The sequence below is a fragment of the Littorina saxatilis genome, linkage group LG2 (assembly GCF_037325665.1).
Source record: "Littorina saxatilis isolate snail1 linkage group LG2, US_GU_Lsax_2.0, whole genome shotgun sequence".
Taxonomy (NCBI): domain Eukaryota; kingdom Metazoa; phylum Mollusca; class Gastropoda; order Littorinimorpha; family Littorinidae; genus Littorina; species Littorina saxatilis.
This window is the reverse complement of record NC_090246.1, coordinates 60,938,415-60,959,061: the sequence shown is the minus strand read 5'-3', so window position 1 is coordinate 60,959,061 and position 20,647 is coordinate 60,938,415. Positions and strand designations below refer to the sequence as shown.

Here is a 20,647-nt window from a genome sequence, read left to right as displayed (position 1 = left end):
CGGAGCTTGGCCTGCAGGGCCTCCACGGTGTCGGTGATCTCACCAACCTCCTCAACCAGCCTGCACAGCAATAACAAGACAACCGAGGGTGTGAGTCAGCTACATTGTATTTGATAGATGAAGTAAAGATGGAGTTGCATCAAGTTAAAACTCAAACAAATATATGTACCGTCTGTTCCTTTACCACTGTTCTTCACCCAATTCTCGACGGCAGCCGCCCCATTTTTCCTACAAATCTGGCCCGAGGCTTGCTAGCGAAAACTTTGCAAACGAAAACTTTGCAAACGAAATCTCTCTCTCTCTTTATTTGTATAAAATATTATGAAATATTTTGAAAGAAAAGGGTTGAAGTTATCACTTGTTCGCCATGTCTTGTTATCAGAATGTGTATTGATTATCAGTTTTAGAACGTGTCCATAAGCAGTCTGCTTGTTAACGTTCTTAATGTTGTTACTGTTTATAACGCGTATACAAGAAATTAATAAAAACACGCTTAAACCAAATCACATGTTTTGACAGTGCCTCTTTGTTTGGACTTTTATGAATTTCAAAGTTAGAAATATAATGGAGGAGTTGTAAATGTCTGGCTGATTGAAGTAAAAACTGGTTGCTGGATGACGTAATCGCGTTAGGAGTTATAATTATCAGAACCAATCCGGAATGAGTTAAAGTTCTTTGCCGGTGTCTTCCGTCCTGGTCGTCATATCTATCAGTTCAAATCAGTCCTCTCTCTCTCTCCTCTCTCTCTCTCTCTCTCTCTCTATCTCTCTCTCTCTCTCTCTCTCTCTCTCTCTCTCTCTCTCTCTCTCTCTCTCTCTCTCTCTCTCTCTCAATCACACTGACTTACCAACCCCTTTTTATTATTCGTTCTTCTTCTATTACTCCCTCAACATCGCAAAGGCGTAAATCGATCAGTTACTATGCAGCCATGCCAACTTTAAAAGAGTTGGATCCGAGCCCTAATATCGACTCTTCCCATAATAATATAAAGATTCCATTGAGTTTTCTATGCCGATGTGTATCCCCACTTACCTGTGCTGTACGGGGTCGCGGCAGAGCTCGACGTTGGGTCGGCGTGTGCGGATGTCCAGGCGGGTGTGGGCCACCTGCATGGGGGCGATCTTGTCCTGGATCGACTTCTTCAGCAGCTCGATGTTCTTCTCCATGTCGAAGATCTCCTGCAGCACCTGTGGAACACACACACAAACGCAATATTTGCTAGAGCACTACGGCCCCTCTTCTGCGGGAGGAGGAGGAGGGGGGGGGGATGTCGATCAGTCCTCGCATTAATTGCTCGATATTTTTTTCGCACGATCCACACTGCATTTAGTTTACCTTGCTAACTGTCTATAACGCCAGTGGCATCATTGTCGTTGTTGTCGCAGTTGTTGTCGTAGTCATTGTCGACGCTTTGCCCCCTCCCCCATCCCTCCCCCGGCCCCCTCAATCGTGTGTGCCTTACAGATCAACCATGCAGCCAGTCTGGTACAGAGCCACCGACGCTGACATTCTCAGCAAATAATTCAGTCATTTGACTTCATAATAACTTCCTTTCTCTCTTGCGTTTCATTGAACAGGTGTTTCTGCAGCCCACCGCTAACCGGTTACCTCATGGATCTGACGAGACAACAGACAGTTATACCTTCTCTGCAAATGCATCAATAAGTCCATACCCCCTTTCCCGGCCCTCTCCTTACCTTGGACAGGTGAGTCTGCAACCTGTTCCTGGCGTCTGTGGACTCCTGGACGCGGTTGTTGAGGTTGACGTTGACGGCGTTCCACTGGTTCCACATCTCGTTGGCGCAGGCGTTCAGCACGCTCTCGAGCTCGTTGCGCATCTGCTTGGAGGCAGCACGCTCGCTCTGGGACCGCTGCACGTTGTCGTTGCTGAAGCGGGCCCAGGTCTCGGGGACGGACACCCTGCATGCACATCTCGCCAGTTAACGTTGTGCGGGAGTTTGGTTTTCAAGTAGTCTCGGTTTTTGAGACAATGAGTGTCTATAAACTATACATGGATCAGGATAAACGTTAGACAATTACAGCTTCGATTTCGGAGATGTTGGGTTGATCAACTTCTTGATAGTGTATGATGATAGATTTCAGACAAGAATTGTTGTCGCCGACTTTAGGACTTTCGCTATCTTTGACAAATGAGAAATCTGAGTTTGTATGTGTGTGCGTGCGTGCGTGCGTGCGCGCGTGTGTGGGTGTCTCAGAGAGAGAGAGAGAGAGAGAGAGAGAGAGAGAGAGAGAGAGAGAGAGAGAGAGAGAGAGAGAGAGAGAGAGAGAGAGAGAGAGAATCATATTCCATTTGAGACATATCTACCAAGCATACGCATTTTGGTAGTTACAGTCCTCGCAGGTTCATGCATTATAAATAAAACACATTTTCAGAGATAAAATGATTGCACGCATGTGAGAATATTGCACGCAGGGATGATTACCATGAAAAGTAATAGCTGCGCAAGGCACTAGTTGTGCGCTCGCTTTCATACGGTGTGCATAATAATGCTGTGAGAGTGAATAGCTTAAAATGGTAAAGTCAGTTACGGCAAATTGAAATTGTTATAGTGAATCACACTGTAAGCAAAAACAGGGGTCAAATTGGATCAAATGAAACACGAACAAGAAAGAAATTTTAAAAAGGCGGATCCCGAAAATAACACTTTACAAAGAGAAAAAAGGGTTTTATTGGCCGAGAAATGCGGTCGTTTTGTGTTAAGTTTGACGAAAATCGAATAGTTATAACCGAACAGAAAAGGAGATTAATATCGTGATGCACATACTGTATATTTGTATTGTTGTTATTGTTTGAAGCTAGAGAAAAACCCATGTAACATGATACTGCAATGGAAGATTTAAGTCACTCGCTGGTAATAAACCCTAGTCACACAAACAATAAACCACTCACCACTAGCTTTCGCGTTACAAATGTGCTGCTGTTATGAGTCACGCTTTCCTGACGTGTGGACCCTTATGATTCTCTCCAACCACAAGTTATGACCAGCTGAACTGTTCACTTTTGAAAAGTTGTAAGTAGACAAACCCTTGGCTCTGTGCTGACTTATAGCTACATGTTCTGCTAGCTTCGTGTATACCTCTGTATATGTGTTTACTTTGCAAGACCGATGATGAGAATTGCTTTACTATCCAGGATCTTAGTCAGTTTTATCCCGCTTCTGAAATACCTGTTACCGTACCAATTGAAGGTTTAGCAACGTTCTTAACAATTCCGATTCGACAAGCCAACTTCAGTTTCTTTTCTGGAGTCGAAAAATAGCTCAACTTGTCGCGTTTACATGTCGATACCTGTAACCATAATATATTGCTTTAAAATGGTAACCTTCGATAAGTTACGTGTTTCCACAAAGGATTCAGTGTTACGAACATACCATTGGTCAGAGTTTAGACAAAGTGCCTTTGTATGCAAAGCAGTGCGAGGGTCATGCATGCGTGGATTCAAAGCATTGTGCATGTGGAATGGCTGAGAGAAAGTACGTCTGTCGTTGTCAAGGGCAAAAAAGCAAGGGCAAAAAAAAGGACATGAACCCCACACTATTGAAATTCATCCTTCTCAACGCTTTGGCGAGAAAATTACTGTTATATAAAAACAGTTTAACTGTCAAGATTTCAAGATCAAGCCAATACCCTACTACTCCGAAAAGCCTCCAAAAGAGTCAAATCGTCACGCATTTCTTCTACGTAAACTGGTGAATGTAAAATAGGATAGAAAGAAGAATGGCACGGCAAGCAAAGAAATAAAACCCGGGAAACGTAAAAAAAAACCCGGGTGCTCCAATCCAAAGTGGGAAAAATCGTCACACTGCACACAAGTGGTGAAACCAAAAACACCCTGTGAGAGAAAAACACGTCAACAACAACAATCAACAAGCGGAGAAAAAAAAGGAAAACAACATCAAGGGTGAGGAAGAATTAAAGCCATGCAGCAGAGAACACACGCGCCGCGGCTGCCACCACAAAAGCAACAACAGCAGTTGCAGCGGCAGTACAACAGTGCTCCTTCTCTCACGTGTTGTCAATGCGGTTGACGCCATTGTGGTAGGCAATGCCGCGAGAAGCGTTGCGCAAACCGTGGCAGTTCTCGTCCAGGTTCTGGGCGGAGAACTTGTCAGTGGAATCCTTCTCGAGCTCGTGCTGGGCAGCGCGGTCCAGACTAACAGCATCCAGGACAAAATTCAAGCACATCTAGATCAACCAGCTATAACACGCTGTATTTTCTAACCGCTGTCTCTCACTTACGTGTTGTCTATTCTGTGAACGCCATTGTGGAAGTTCATGCCCCGTGAGACGTTCCTGACGCCGTGACAGGTCGTGTCCAGGGACTCGGCGATCTGCTTGTCTCGGTGGTCAGTCTCCAGCTCGTGTTGGGCCGCCCTGTCTAACCTGCAGGGGTATGGGGTGGGTTGGGTGGTGTTTTTTTTTGTTTTTGTTTGGGGGGGGGGGGGGTAGGATCAATGGACAAGGTGCAGGAGAGTGTGGGGTCAAGGATGGTAAGAGAAGAAGTGTGGGAAAGAAAGTTGTGGTGATGCGTGGGAAAGAAAGTTGGAGGAGGGTTAAGATTTCAGGTACGTAAAGGACGGTGTGGAGACACATTTGGGAAGGGGAGATCAAAACAGCGTAAACAGACAAAACAGACATTTGATTTGGAACATTTTTAGGATGGGAAGTGAACGGCATCGAACAAGTGTTATATATGTAATTTGACATTTGGGACGTGGAAATGCATGAATTTAGACGTTCAGAATTAACGAGTTCGGAATTGTGAAATAAACAAAATTGGAAACGTTGCATCGACAGCATTAGGAAGATGTAGCGGAATAGTTCAAGTTTTGGGGACATTCATCAAGGGGGATTGTAGAAATAAGGGTTCAAGGGTCGTGACGAAACAGGCAAAACGTAGAATTGTTGGGGGAACAAAGAAAAACAAACACAAATGACTTCATTAACTATCCAAGACACATTAGCAGACAAGTCCTTACACACAAATACACACACATACACGCACGTACGTATACACACACACACACACACACACACACAAATACACACACACGCACACACACAGCTGGAAATGCGGCCAAAAAGGGAGTAAAAAGACCATGTGCCACATTATTTGCTGCAGATTAATGTCTTGGTGGACATATTTTCTTGTTGAAATTTGTCACAGTTGGAACCTTGAGAAAAATGGCTGTGCAATTATAACGCAAACATTTCCCTGTTAAATGATTGTTTAGGCAAACATGACCTCGATAAACAATCTGGTAGAACAGATATTTATTGCATAATAGTTCAAGCAAATTACGTTTCACAAATGTTTTAAAACATTTTTTGCTGAAAATATTCAATCATTTAAACTTGCTCATTGATACATGTTTCAGTTTAATATTCAAATGGGTTTTGATTTTCGACACACACAAAACGGTAGTTTGTACATACCCGAGTTGAACACTAGCCTTCTCGATGGTGTTGCGCATGCGCTCCTGGCATCTCTTGATTACATCTACTTCCTGTAAAGACAAACAAACATTTCTGTTATTCACAAACTAAACAAAGCAACTCACACCGTGTCAATATGTTCTTGTATTACTATAAGTGTAAATGCATGCCCATTATCTGTCTCGGTAAACTTGTGAGAAGCACAATATGTAGGCTATACCTGCTCACTTGTCAATACTGTATAAGCCCAGCCCCTTCTTACGGTTACCCCGATTTAAGACTCGTTCCCTTTTAAGACCCCGTTTTCTCAGGGGTTTTTCTTCGTAATAAAGTTACACCCACTGTAGTAGTAAGACTGGCTCTTTTTTTTTTTTAAGACGGGGGTTCCTCTTTACAGAAAATGTCATGTTTCTTCGGAGATGGAGAGAGAAAAGGAAAGAAAACCTAAGCGCACTTATTTGTATCGACAGCAGCGTAATACGCAACGCCTACCTATCTCTGGGGACGGTAAACAACATTCTTTTGTTCCGCCTTTTTTGCCCGCAACAATGCAGCCAATAAATCTCGTCGACTGAAACAGCCAACAACAGAAAAAGCCCGTAACACCCACCGCCCCCCATGACTACAAATCGAAAGAACGCCCCATGCGTGGCTCCAGCATCAAATGCCCAGCACAAGCCGGTCGGCGCACGCGAGTCACGCATAGATTTCACATGAGACCATGGTTGTATTGAACTGGTTCTGTTATGCTAGCACCGACACAGTCTACGGTGGTTTTGTTGCATGAGAATGTGTGTCACTGAAGCGAGACAGAGCACGCAATAATGTATGTGTTTTCAATGGCGCAGTGTCACCGTTGTGTGTTTTTTTTGTGTGTGAGTGTGTGTGCTTTGTTTTGTTTTGGATCGAACGATGAAACATAGTGGGCTCAATCACGCAAGACTGAATGCATGTATAAAGAACGGCTGCGCTTCTAGATACGTTTAAATGCAAAGTGTTATTTGTATTTGTTTCCGTCGTAGTCTCTGCTGTCCTTTTTAAATTGCTGTCACTTAGTCACTTCAAAACGTTCAACGTTAGGACAGTGGCAAAGGCGGACATGAAAGGGTTAGAGTGATTTTCTTTCTACTTTTATAAAATATGATGCAAAGCGATGGAACCATAAGGTCTTTTGATAACTGGTGGTCATGGCTTGAAATGTCGGTGAGACAATAAGCTTCAAAAGGGTTTTCCAGTTTTGTAACTTAATGGCCAAAATTAACGCATCAAAGAGGATTTACAACAGGTGTACTGTCCAGCAAACAATAAATCAAAACGACGAACAAACAAAAACCAAACGAACAAACAAAAACCAAACGAACAAACAAACACCCCAGACAGGAAAAGAACCATCTCAATAGCCAAGGTAGAAGAAATGCCAGGTAAGAAAAGGCTGGGTCACCAAATCATACCAATACCGATCTCCACTACAGTCCTCAAAAAGAAAAGGAGAGGGTGTGTGCACACAACAAACTTTCTGTCAGAAAGGCAATTAATCTACCCCCTCTGTGAATATCAGCTATTTGCACAGGGACAAGAAAGGGGGTACAATTGACTGAGTCTCTGGCAGGTTTGACTGATTTGTTAGTGGTGTGGGGGGTATTGGTAACTCCGGGCGACGGCGTCTGTCTGCATGTGTGTTTCTGTGTTTATAGGAAGTGACAGGTGCTTGGAATAACACCGGTTTTCTCTCGCGAGCTTTTGTAGTGAATTATTAGCTTTTTTTGTTGCTGGTCGATATGCTTGCTTGCTTGCATGCTTGATTGATTGGTTGGTTCTTTGTTTGGTTGGTTGGCTTTTTTGTGGATTGAACAATTGATTGATTGATTAAAGGCACAGTAAGCCTCCCGTAAACCATCACAGATACGGTCAGGCTTTTACACACAGTACAAACACCCTTTCATTTTAACACTCACCGATTGAAAACATCCTAGGTGCCCTCCGTAAAGAGCGAACAATTTTCAAAGAATTTATTTTTGCGTGGTTTATCTTACCCCTGAGCCATCGTGAACCCGTGTGATCCAGTTTCCCTTTTTCACAATGTAGTCGTCAGTTAGTCATTTGAATGCAACTCGATGTGAGCTTATTTACAATAGCACGTTTTTATGCACAAAACAAACGGCTGTGGTTCACAAGAACTCTAACGATGGCTTTTGACTGTTGAGAGGAACGGCGATATGCATAAACCGTCGTCTGCTACGACCCTTGCGTGACCCTGCTTCCGGGCTTTTCTTTTTTCAAATTTTCACAACTTCGAATTGTACTGATCTTGTCTTGATGAAAAAAGAATTCTTTTATGATTAAAGAATGTTTGTGTAACAAGCTGTCAATTTATTATTTAGATTTTAAAAATTAGGTCTAGCGCAAAAACGCACCACGGTCCAAAAACATTTTCATAATCATCGATTCACGGCTATCGCCAGTTTACATCGATAGAATGAGACCCGAAGGGAAGTAACTCATGTTTGACCTGAGTTCAGGATGGGTCCAAAAAGTGTTCGAGACAATCTGCAAAATTAATTCTTTAAAAATTGCTCGCTCTTTACGTAGGGCACCTAGGATGTTCCCGTTTGGTGAGCGTTCAAATGGAAGGGTGTTTGTACTGTGTGTAAAAGCCTGACAGTATCTGTGATGGTTTACGGGAGGCTTACTGTCCGGGCGTGATTTCCGGTATCATAACAGCCGTCCAGCACCAAAACGAGGCGCCATTGTTGTAGAGGACCAAGTAAACGAAAATAAATTCTTTGAACATTTTCTCACGCTCGACAGAAAGCAGTCAGGATGTTCCCGTTCGGTGAGCGTTCAAATGGAAGTATGGTTGTACTGTAAGCCTATGTAGGCGCTCAGGGAGCTCTGTGATGGTTTACGTGAGGCTTACTGTGCCTTTAATCGACTGATTGATTTGATTAATCGACTGATTGATTGATTGATCTATTGATTGAATAGTTGGTCAAATAGCTGGTTAGTTGCTTGGCTGGTAGATCGATGATTGATTGGCTGAGTCTGTTAACTTTTTCCACAGATCAATTTACAGATTAATATAGCAAGTTGTATTTAGGCTACTGCCGATCAGTTACATGCGATTCCTCCCCCTACATTCTTTTCACTCAAGTCTTGTTCCAGGCGCTACCGTTCTCTGTTAGACACTGAATCAAGATTGTAATGCCTTTTTTACAAGAACAACATTTCTGACTGCGAACAGCTTCCGGACTAGTATTTTCGGAGTGTTCATGAAGCTGGAGGAGGGAGGGAGGGGGGGGGGGGCGGGTTATTAGCCACTGAATTACGAACGCCAGAATGGGGCGGGGATATCCCACCACACACCCAAGGATAATAATCTGCCAGACAACCAGACGCATTCACCAAGTAACCGCTAAACTCCATTAATCACAAAAGATTTCCCACTGATACATGGCGGAGATCGAATCGCACCGAACCCGGACCCCAAAGCAATTATCTAGCATTTAAGCCAGAACGATCACCTCCTTTCATGCAGATCCTTGTACAGAACTCAGCGCTTTGTTGTCTTGCTTTAGTCAGTACAGTATACCATTTTATCGACTTGTGATCAAGCGGTAAGTCTATACAGATCACAAAGGTATTTGATTTGTCTTCATGGCTGCTGTCTACGTCGGTCTTTTGGGGGCTATAAAGAGCAAGTCATGAACGCACCATTATAAAGAAACAGCCAAAGAAAGCATTGAAAGGACCGGTTAAACTGCTTTCGCGGCATCAGAAGTAGGGGTCATGAGGTGAGGTGATTACCGATACAAAGGCGTTCAAAGGTAGCCTTTTAAATGCTTGTTTCTTTACAAAGCAGGGAAAATGAAAATTATACCGACTGGGAGTGATGCATTTGTGCGGTACCGTTAGTCGTTACTTCACAAAACGACCTTACGAAAAAACGTCACCACAACTCGAGATATCAGCCATGAAACTCTCTACTAAGGTTTATGAAAAAATAAAGGTGAACAATAATTGTTAATGCTAACTGCATGTTTGCATGTTTAATGCACAAATAGCTGGAACTCTATTTGGAAGGGGGGAGAGGGGTGGGGGGGGAGTGGTGGTGAGTGTTTGGGGTGGGCGGTTGGGGTTGGTGGTGGAGGAGGGGGGTGGGGGGTGGAGTGAGTATGTGTCGCATCAAAACCTTCCACTCGGCGCAATTTCAGTGTAACCAAGCAGCAAAAGTGCCGACATGATCAATGATCTGCAAGGCTTTTAAGTTTCCACTTGCTCTATATCCTGAAAGGTCAGAAGTCTGTGGTTCACAGCTCACCGAGTCACCATGTTGCGGAAAATGCAATCAACGTATTAACGTACTCGATTTCAACGCGTAGGCTTGAGTTGTACAAGCAACGGCGGCGGGCGGGATTGAGTTGGGGGGAGGGGGGTATGGACAAGGTAACGTTACTTCTTTTTGTTGTTGACCAAACAATATTAACTAACAGTTCAATCAGAACAGAACAACGGGAAAGTATTGACTGATATAACATGTATACAAATTTTACAATTTGTAAAAGATTCCTTCCTTCCCGTGTAATCGATCTTGTACATTGATTAAATACGATTAAGAGTATCCTTCCACATGAGCACATACCAAAAATCAACAGACTGGCCAAGTGGTAGTTTTAAGATGAATACTCGATGGCAAATATACAATCCAGAAGGCTATCATCCTCAGTCAAGAGGCAGTGCCAGTGCTTCACAGACGTTATCAATCAAACGTGATTTAAATAATCTAAACACGCAAAACAAGACTTCTTTCCTGAGAAATAATCTTACGACCAACATTTTCTCAATCAAAAAAAAAAAAAAGCAGAAAAAAAAGCAAACTGGTCGTGTAATTGTTTCCTGCATACACCATCAACACGTAAAGTTAATTTCCTGAAAAAGGAAAACCCTTCTGACGGTTCAGTCAACTGGCGCAAATCTGATCGGATCAATGCACACGCTTGCATAATAGTCTGCACACTGCCACAGCGCCAACACAACGCGAATGCCACTCAAGCAGTGAAGGGGGCACTGTTTGCTTTTGTGCTTTACCTTTGCAAGCAGTGGTGTTCGGAAGGTCGATTTTGTCGGTGCTCAACTGGTGAATGTTAAAAAGCGTGTAATAATACCAGAGCTAAACGTGTCAAACTGGTTTATTTAATTGTTACCGTGTCGGCGATGTGTGACCCCAGTTTACGCTTTGTCACTTAATTCCTCGCAATTCTATCCACCTTTTCCTACCTCCCCCTTCCTTTCCCTCCCCCAGCTTGTGTTCGTGGAAGGAAAAGTAGAGAGAGAGAGATCAAATCAAATCAAATCAATTTTTTATTTTACGAGGGTTGTGGCATAAGCAATATAAACGAGCTTCTTTTCAACCAGCCCTCGCCCAGAGAGGGACTATTCTAATCTTAAATACATATATACAAACGTAAAACAATTACAAAAGATAAGCATGACAGTAAAAATAAAATAAAATAAAAAGTCAGAAAAACTATTCACAGGACTATAATGTACACGTTGTAGGCTATACATGTATACATTCTTGCGTAATGAAACACTGATGCTTTATGGACAGATATGATCAATATGAAAATAATCAGAACGAAGTCTTCCATCACTGTGACTTTTCGTAATTTGACATCTGAATGTAATGAGAGGTGTTTTTTGAAAGTATTGAGACTTGTTGGGACTCGAACTGATTCCGGGAGCTGTTCTGACCTTGATTTGTTGTTCCAAACTTACAAAATGACAGTTTTTGCGTCGATGCGTTGATCTCAGGTTTTGATAGCAGACGCCGTTTCTTATGCACATTAGTTTTTGCGAGGCGCCACACTGACTTTGGAAAAAAACCTCGATTTGACAACCCAGCAGCTGTTAAACAGCTTTTTATTAGTTCATTCGTATACAACAAAAAGAAGTTTGAGTTCTTTTAATTTTGAACAAGACTACTTATGAAGAAGACCAAAACACAACATCAACGGAAAACTAGAAACAACTGAAGAACTAGGATGCAACAAGGGGAGGAGAAGAGAACAGCTAATCCGTACAACGCGAGCAGACGACAGCGAAAATTTCAGTTTGGGTGAATGGTATTCATACTTGTCTCGTCATGAAGCGAATTTTTCAACCTCAGTTATAAACGACTACATGAATGTTAGTGCCATGGGTTGTACATCAATACTTCAGAGGGGAAGTGGGGTATTTAGTGTGGAGTTACGAGATAAGAAAAGCCGAATGCGAAAGTTCGACATTGGGCATTCTGTGGTGTTTATAAGGGACAGAAAATAATTGGTTTAGTCCTGTTTCATCGGGAAGTTAGCAGAAAAGGGTATGCTATCGACATTTGTAAAGCTGAAAAAGATTCCCGAGAAGAATTTCAAGTTTTTAGTGTATGCTGTTGTCGATTGTTAACATCGTGTGGTACACTGATGGGTAAACCGGAACCATGCGTCTTTGTTATTGCCAATATATATGCTTTTGGATATTGGCAAAAATGGCCGACTTCCGTAGCATTATGCTTTGATGATGATGTTGAGACCATCCAATCACAGCCCCCGAATTCCTCCACGTGTCAGAATAGCTATATTACCCGCTCTTACGAGTTGGTCGTGTGACAGAGAGTTTTCTTGCACAAGAGACTGTAGATGTCTCACGACGGCGTAGCCGAAGTGAGACAGCAACGGTCGAGTGTGCAAGAAAACTCTCTGTCACACGACTAACTCGTAATAGCGATTATGTCTCACAGCATAGGCATAGAAAGACAGAAATGAGTTTTTGGGGACGAAATAACAAGACTGAAAAACACAATTGCCCTTTTACACATACCCTACACACGCATGCGCGCAGAAGATAGATTCAATGCGTTTCGTGTCTTTTCTGGTTGAATGCATTCAACAAAGTATCAACCAACGTTTCTGAATCTTTCAATGAAAAAAGATAAACTTATTTTGAACCAAACAGCACATACCAACGAAAGCTAAACACACAAACACACGCGCGCACTAACACAGATTGAATGCAAAGGGGCGGGGACGTAGCTCAGTTGGTAGCGCGCTGGCTTTGTAGCCAGTTGGTCGCTATCAGCGTGGGTTCGATCCCCACGTTCGGCGAAAGATTTATTTCTCGGAGTCAACTTTGTGCAGACTCTCTTCGGTGTCCGAACACCCCCGTGTGCACACATGCGCACGAAAAAGATCCCACGTTCACAGCGAAAGTCTCAGGGCTTGGAAAACACGAAGACACGCATGCATCATCTCTCGTCTCCGATTATCATGATCGTATTTCGATACTTTGACGAGACAAACCCAATGTTGGTGTGTCGAAGAAGACAGCCACAGCGGGCTTGTTCGAATCAAAGTATCACACCATATCTTCAACGTATTACCAATACCTGTCCCAATATAGACCAGTTGGTCTGAGAGGACGTTAAACCCTAATAGTCAGTCACTGAATGCAAAGCGCGAACGAACACGTAGGATTTTTGTAGGTCAGGTCGTGGGAAAGTCCACCCGAAATGTTCCACAGGGGAACTGGTTGTGTTTGTATTGTTTATTTTCTCACAGTGATGTTCATGGTTTTTACAGTGCCGTTTTGAAAGAATATTTTCCGAATTTGGGGCACACTTTTGACTTTTGGTTCGTTTATCTCGTCGAAGTAACATTCGAGTGTTTCTAAATCAAAACCTTCCAACACCGCTGGTGCAGATTAGACCTGCCTGACTGTCTGCGTGCGTGTTGTTAAGAGCTGAAGACGAAGCCTCAATCGCCAAAGCGTCACCTATCTGTAGGTCCTGAGCATCGGATGTACGTTGATACGTGGTGAGATCCGCACGGAACTGTCTATGCAACTTTTCCTAGTCACAGGTGTAAGGTTCGATCTTTTCTTTGAAATTTCGTCCTCTGTGTACGTAGCAAAGCGTTTCGCCATTTTCGGTTTTTGTTGCAGACGACGATAGTGAAAGTAGTACCTATTGTTATGTTTTGACCTTTCGTATTCAGGGTTCTTAATTGAAGCTTGGTAAAGGGAGCTTGTCGTGTAAGTGGAAAGTTGACGAAGCTTTTGAAAACAGAAATTGAATGAAGAAGAAAATGTGGCTTTCAGTTATATACAGGAGAACGGGGTTGGTGTTATTCTTTTTCCGTCAAACACTTAGTAGGGGAGAGTTACTGATTGCGTACCTGTTATCCATATCGTACCACCCCCATTCCCGCGAAATGACGAATGCCTGAAGCCCCTGCTGAAGTGTGGGGAGAACCCCGTAGGAAAGAAGCATTCTTCCGGTGTCAACATGGCAGCTAGCGAGAAAACCACCAGCAAGAACGAAAAATTCACTTTTTTCGCATTTTGATGTTATTTTCGTTGTGACAAATTTGTGTGACTATGCAAAGACTACACCACTGAGCAAATTAACTTGACTATACATTAATACCTTGTTGAGTGTAGGCTGCATTTGGATCAAAACATTGGCCTTTGCTTTACATGTAGAAGGCTAGATCTACTTATTGTCCAGCCTACCGAAGTCACGCATATCGTACCAGCCAGAGTCTTGATATAGTACCGGTGGTACGATAACAATGACTTCTGGTACGATATGCAGGATGACACAACCTCCTATTAATTGCCAAATGATCCATTTAGGAGTACTTATTAAGAAGTCTGAAGCCTGAAGTTGTTTCAGAAAAATGCTTTCCCCCTCGAACTGGACATCAGAGGACATGAAAAAATGTCTGGCAGCCATTGCAAACGGAATGGGCTTCAGCGCTGCTTCAAGAGTTATTGATATTGTACCACAAGGTCACTAATATCGTACCCCTAGTACGTTATAAGTGACTGACAGGTACGCATTACAGAACTGGTCTTGTAATTCGTACCATTTGGATGATTTTTTTAAATCCGTACTGAAACCAAGTTTGCGTTTTTTTCATTGAAAACAATATACGGAACGTTGAAGGCACAGGAGATGAGTGTTTATGGACAATTTGAAGTGCCTAGCATAAAATGGTTGCGTTATAGAGCTGTTTGTCCTTAAGTGGTACGATATCAGTAACTCTCCCCTACACAGATAAAACGTGATTGACTGACCAAGGCCTGTTGGCACTCTATTCAGAATGCACAACAAAATGTAACAACGCTTTGATACCCATTTTTCTACGTTCGTGATCACTTGAAATGAATACTGAAAACATAAGTGCTTAAGGTAGTATGTGAAGGTAAAATTTTTCAGGAATAAATGCATAATCAAAATAATTAATTTCGGCATCAAAGCGTGTAACATACAATCTTGCACACGTTTGCTTTAGTAGTGGCAAAGAAGGAATGCGTGTGACATACGTTGCTAACTGTCTTACCACTTGGCCATTTGTAGAGGATAGTAATTGGCACATTCTAAACATGGATGGGTTCCGATAATACTTTGAGGCTATTAATTCAACTCTGATCTCATTATATGCGGGACAAACAAGTAAAAAATGAACTTCCGTCTCAAGTGTATCATCTGAGCACAAAGGGCAAAATCTGTCTACGTTATTCACATTGGGTTTATACTGTAAATAGTGGTTATTTAAGGGTGACATACCAAATCTGAAACGTGCTAACATTCTCCTCAAATGAACATTTCTTATCTGATACAAGCTCATTCACAAGCACTGCTTAAATAACGAATACACACGTGTGATAAAACACGTGTGATTCAAGGGAACTATGCCAATCCTGTCTAAAGCAATCGACAAGTCTTTGGCGAAATTCTCTTACAAACGTGGAAATATCACCAACACCTTGTGCTTCCCACACTTCATCAAATCCATACTTGTACAAAACATTACGAACCGTGCAGGGTCGGACTAGGCAAAGAGGAGGGGGGGGGGGGTTGTTAGTGGTGGACCAGGGGGATGTTCCTCTGCCCCTTGTGGGGGTCAGGGGGCGAAGCCTCCTGAAGCTGAAGGGTAGGTCATATTCTAAGATAGGAAAATGGTCGCTCCTTGCATGAAACGGCATAAAATAAACAATAGTAAAAAAATTTAAATAAGTGAGGTACATGTTTAGGCTAGGGGGGGGGTTGCGCAACCCCCATAACCCCCCCGGTAGTCCGGCCCTGGAACGTTACAAGCCCATGTCGTGTAATTGGCTCACGTAAGTGTAGCCTATGCGATCGTAACTTTGTCTGTCTGTGCGTGCGTGCGTGCGTGCGTGCGTATGTGCGTGTGTATGTCTGTGGTAGAAACTCTAACATTTGAAGACGTCACATTACATTGACGTCACATTATGACGTAAGCGGGTTAGACGTCACGCGAAGGAAGTACTGAAAGTCTCGGTCATTATTATTTTGAGCGGGCCAAGACTAGTTGGCAGTCGTGTCCCTGTAAGTAGGCTACATGCAGACAGACAGATCTAGATCTAGTGTCTCGCTTTCTTGCACAGTTTCACCTATGCTCTTTCTGTGTGTGTGTGTGTGTGTGTGTGTGTGTGTGTGTGTGTGTGTGTGTGTGTGTGTGTGTGTGTGTGTGTGTGTGTGTGTGTGTGTGTGTGTGTGTGTGTGTGTATGTGTGACGGAGTGATTGAGTTTGTGTTACTGTTTGTCGATTTCTTACGTGGGCCTTGATGGCTTCGCCTCTTGTTTTGCTTTTGTAAAGACAATAACATATTATACACTTTCTTGGGGTACCTGTTGCCATCCATCCGAGTTAATCGAAGCCAAAACTTCATACACTTTATGTGCGTTACCACAAACAGAGGATAACGTCCTGTTTCACCGTAAACTATATGCCTTGGTGACTTCCAATGGCCACCGACAAACCTTTTAATGGCAGACAAATGTACTCTTTCAACAATTTGTTGATCAGCAGAGAGTCCCCAGACCTCCGAACCGTACGTCAAGATCGGTTGTATTTGACTGTCAAAAGAGAGAGAGAGAGAGAGAGAGAGAGAGAGAGAGAGAGAGAGAGAGAGAGAGAGAGAGAGAGAGACAGACAGACAGACAGACAGACAGAGACAGACAGACAGACAGACAGACAGAGACAGACAGACAGACAGACAGAGACAGAGAGAGAGAGAGAAAGAGAGAGACAGAGAGAGAGAGACAGACAGAGAGAGACAGAGAGAGAGACAAAGAGAGACAGACAGAGAGAGAGACAGACAGAGAGAGAGACAAAGAGAGACAGAGAGAGACAGAGACAGACAGACAGACAGACAGGACAGACAGACTCAGACAATCAGACAGACTCAGACAGACACACAGACAGACAGACAGACAAACAGTCAAACAGAGAGATACAGAGATCTAGAGGAGGGAGTTTTGGTCAAACTGCCAATCTCGGTCGGCCCCTTTATAATATTATGACCATTCAAGAACCGTCTGATAGTTCTGCCATCACCTAGGCTTACTACTATCTTTTACAGTTGTGTATCAAAGATCATACCTGATGGCAATATGATCTAATAGTCATACGAAGGGACAGAGCCAGGCACATCGACACAAGCTCCTGTGCTAATAACCAAGACTGCCAGAGAAAGACAGGAACACGCACACTCACAAAGCCATCCCACCTGGCCAACACTGCCTGACACACAGCTTACCCTGATGAGCTCCCTCTCTGGGTTGTCGTGCACCAGGTCGATGCACTGGCGCTTCTCGCGGTTGTAGAGGCACTCCTGGGAAATGTGCAGCGGGTTCTCCGTCTCCTGCAGGGCCTTCTCCATGATGCGCTTGGCCTCGTTCAGGGCGTTGATCTCGCTGATCATGTTGTCCGTCTCGTGGTTCAGCTCCGTCTTCCAGAAGGTGATGTCGCCGACGCGCTCGCCCAGGCGCTTGCCCACGTCGGTCTGCGAGCGCTTGGTCTTGTCGTCCGTCTCGCGGCACATGCGGACCGTGTCCAGGCGGAGACGCTCAGCCCCGGCGCGGACCCTGTCGGAGGCCAGGTAGTTGCCCTGGTTGGACGAGGCCCAGTCGTTGGGGGTGAAGCGGGTGTACAGGGCGTTGCGGGCGGCGGCGAACACCGGGGGGACCTTGAGAGCGTCGAGCTCGTTGAGAGCAGACCTGCCCGACATGGGGTCTGGCATGGAGCGGGTGAGGGCCGTGCCGGGGTTGACCTTGGCCGTCTGGTAGTAGGTGCTGGGCCTCCAGGGCAGGGTGGTCAGGGACCTCCTCATGGGGGAGGGGGCGGGGTAGGTGTCGAAGGACTTGAGGGAGGAGTGCATGGTGCCGATGGACGGCAGGTGGTAGGTCTGGCCGGCGTTCATGCGGGGCCCCGTCATGTAGGAGGCGGTCTGCGTGTGACCTAGGTACTCCATGGCCGGGTTGTTGGGAACTACTGCAAAGACACGACAAGAAAAGACGCCCGGGTTTATTGGGGTGTTAATGACATGGGGGGTGGGTACCATCCACAAGCAAGGACGTGGATTGGTCGGGTGTGTGTGTGTGTGTGGGTGTTTGAGTGTGTGTGTGCGATCGCGCGCGCGCGCGTGTGTGTGTGTTTGTGTGTGTGTGTTTGTGTGTGCGCGTGCACGCGCCTGTGAGCGTGTACTGTATGAATGCTTTCGATCACCTCGTCCTTGTACAGTCACAGACGTAATGTTGGCCAACCGTGTTTTGTTTGCAAGAATCACGATCCATCCGACAAGAAACAGACAACATTGATCTTCCCGATCGATTCGGCAATGAAGCAACATTACCTCAGAATTGATCAATGGGCGCGCAAACACGCTTTATACACTGCGGGTTTGAACACTTTGAACATTTGCCAAGTCTTCCGCGTGTAGCAACAAAAAAGTCAATATGTATACCGATATATACAAGCGAACATTACTGACAAGCAAGCAAGGGTGAAGAGATTTGTATTCATCTGGTATTCAAGAAAATCGAGCGATGTTAGTTACAGCATTTCATCAGTGAAGTTGTCTTAGTCACCCCCACCCTCTCCTTTTTCCCTCCCCTCTCCTCAACACTAAAGGCTGATTAGTCCTGCCTGTTATGCTTTTGTCACAAGTACTCATTAAATAGACTTGTGTTTGACGGAGAGCGGTGATTCTAAATCATGTAATACATGAAAAGCACTGAAAAATAATACAAAAACTAAAATGTGAAAATCAGTTGATGGCAGGTGAAGGGTGTAATGGTTGTTTCTGAACGCTTCGATTAGGTTGCCAAATCAGTGCAAACAATTCAAAGATTTAGTTTTGAAAAGATTGCTGGTTAAAAATGTGTGCGTGTGTGTGTGTGTGTGTGAGAGAGAGAGAGAGAGAGAGAGAGAGAGAGAGAGAGAGAGAGAGAGTGCGTGCGTGTGTGTGAGAGTGTACGTGCGTGTGTGCATGTGTGCGTGCGTGCGTGTGTATGTATGTATGTATGTATGTGTTGCTCTTTCTGTCTGTCTGTCTGTTTGTCTGTTTGCCGTCGTCTGTGTGTGCGTGTGCGCGTTCACATGTTCACTCTTAAAATTAATGTACTGATCGGTCTCCCAGAACTTCGCAAGAATGTTTACACAAGCATAATAACTCAATACAAACTTCGGACACCTACTTCTACTATTTTTAAGTTACACAATACATGTAATCTATATTCAACTGTCTGCAATGGTTCACTGGTAAAGTCAGTCTGTCACCAATGGTTAACCCCGAGCGACCGTGTTACCAGGACAAGTCTGGCATAATTCCAGCCTACTAATACTACTAACATTGGCAGGCCTGCAGTTTAATCGGTCAGGCTATCAACCTGTAGGTCAGATAACAAATATAAAAAAATAAAGGGGTGGGGGTGGGGCAGTACTGTGATCCTGTATGCAACAAGAAAAATCATTATTGGAAAAAAAGAAAAGAAAGGATAAAATGTTGTATGACTAATGACGACGACATTGGTATCAAAATAACACACAAGCAGTGTTGTTCTAGGGGACGAACCCGCGTAGTTTCAATTGCACAGGAAGAAAGTGTCCAAACGCCCTTGAATATCACTTTTGCATTACGGCAGAGTTTACAGATCAAGTTTACTTTTACTCTCTAACAATTTGCCGACTTGGCCAACTTTTTTCTGGGTGAGAACTAGAACGGCGACTATCAGAAAGAGGTTAACAGAGATGAATATACAAACTTGTACTAGCCTCAACCAATAGAATCATAAAAGAGACATAAAGCGCACCCCTACTCCTTTAATGCCCTCACCCCTACCACCTTTTTTTCTCACTTCTTTTTAACGACCCTTTTCAAAAAGCTATCAGCTAGTGGCATAAGCTAGTCACGGTGTTCACACAACGACCCGTGTAACGGGAGGGGCCTGGAAGTGCCAAGACAAACCTAGAGATCAATGAAGCGAGAAATGACCAGCCAGGTCTCCGGTCTAGGCACAACAAGATCCGTTCCCTTTCATCCATAACAACTGACTTTCACTGCATGTTCTTTTTTTTACACACAAACTGTCAATTGTTTTTCCTCACCTGACACGAGACGAAAGAGAGAGAAGTAAGAGGGGACGCCGACCCAAAGTAACCTGCAACAACGACTGTCCACTATCTGTCTCCAGACATTAAATGGCCACTGGCGATCGGGTGGACTTGGCCTCGAAGAGTAAACTTTATCCACTGGGCTACCCTTTCACAACACCTCCTTGTCTGTGTGTGCTGAAAAAGGTCGTGCACGCTTGCTCGTAGGCCCCGTGTGTTTGGCAACCAGGCGACACTTGGCAACCAGTAAGGGGGCACCACCGCGTGAGAGCCAACACTACTGTGCTCCAAGGCTTGGGCCTATATCGCGGGGCTGTGCTGTGTGTCGGCTAATACTTTGATCGAACTAAAGTGTTATTTCATGATCATATTCTTTAGCCCTGGTTGTTTCCCTTACACCTTAAATCTTGACACAGAAGCTTTAACTTGCCCCGCTCTCTACACTAACTGGCTGCCCGTGTACTCAGAGTATTTAGTATTTGGTATTTAGAGCTGACACAAAACCTCTCTCTCTCTCTCTCTCTCTCTCTCTCTCTCTCTCTCTCTCTCTCTCTCTCTCTCTCTCTCTCTCTCTCTCTCTCTCTCTCTCTCTCTCTCTCTCTCTCTCTCTCTCTAAGATGAAATTCATTTTGTTTTGAAATGTCCAAAATATGCTGATATTCGTGAGTACTACATACCTGCAAAATATTACAACCGTCCATCAAGCTTTAAACTGGCGCTACTTCTAGCGA

The 20,647-nt window shown here is 44.1% G+C and overlaps 1 protein-coding gene across 3 annotated transcripts in view; it reads right to left on the bottom strand.

Moving 5' to 3' along the window:
- The window catches only part of LOC138959428 (tektin-3-like), a 26,864-nt gene that overhangs the window by 1,666 nt on the left and 4,551 nt on the right, over positions 1-20,647 (bottom strand). Inside the window, exons 1-7 of one of the 3 annotated variants that reach the window (XM_070330913.1) lie at positions 19,911-20,144; positions 17,062-17,795; positions 5,458-5,528; positions 4,261-4,404; positions 1,698-1,920; positions 1,033-1,187; positions 1-60 (exon numbers count right to left, since the gene is read on the bottom strand). The exon at positions 1-60 is cut by the window's left edge and continues 1,666 nt beyond it. In XM_070330913.1, coding sequence (XP_070187014.1) covers positions 1-60; positions 1,033-1,187; positions 1,698-1,920; positions 4,261-4,404; positions 5,458-5,528; positions 17,062-17,775 — 1,367 coding nt within the window. In that variant the 5' untranslated portion in view covers positions 17,776-17,795; positions 19,911-20,144. Of the gene's footprint in view, positions 61-1,032; positions 1,188-1,697; positions 1,921-4,030; positions 4,175-4,260; positions 4,405-5,457; positions 5,529-17,061; positions 17,796-19,910; positions 20,145-20,647 lie in introns of those variants that run through there. The other 2 variants (XM_070330911.1, XM_070330912.1) reach the window with 2 other exon arrangements.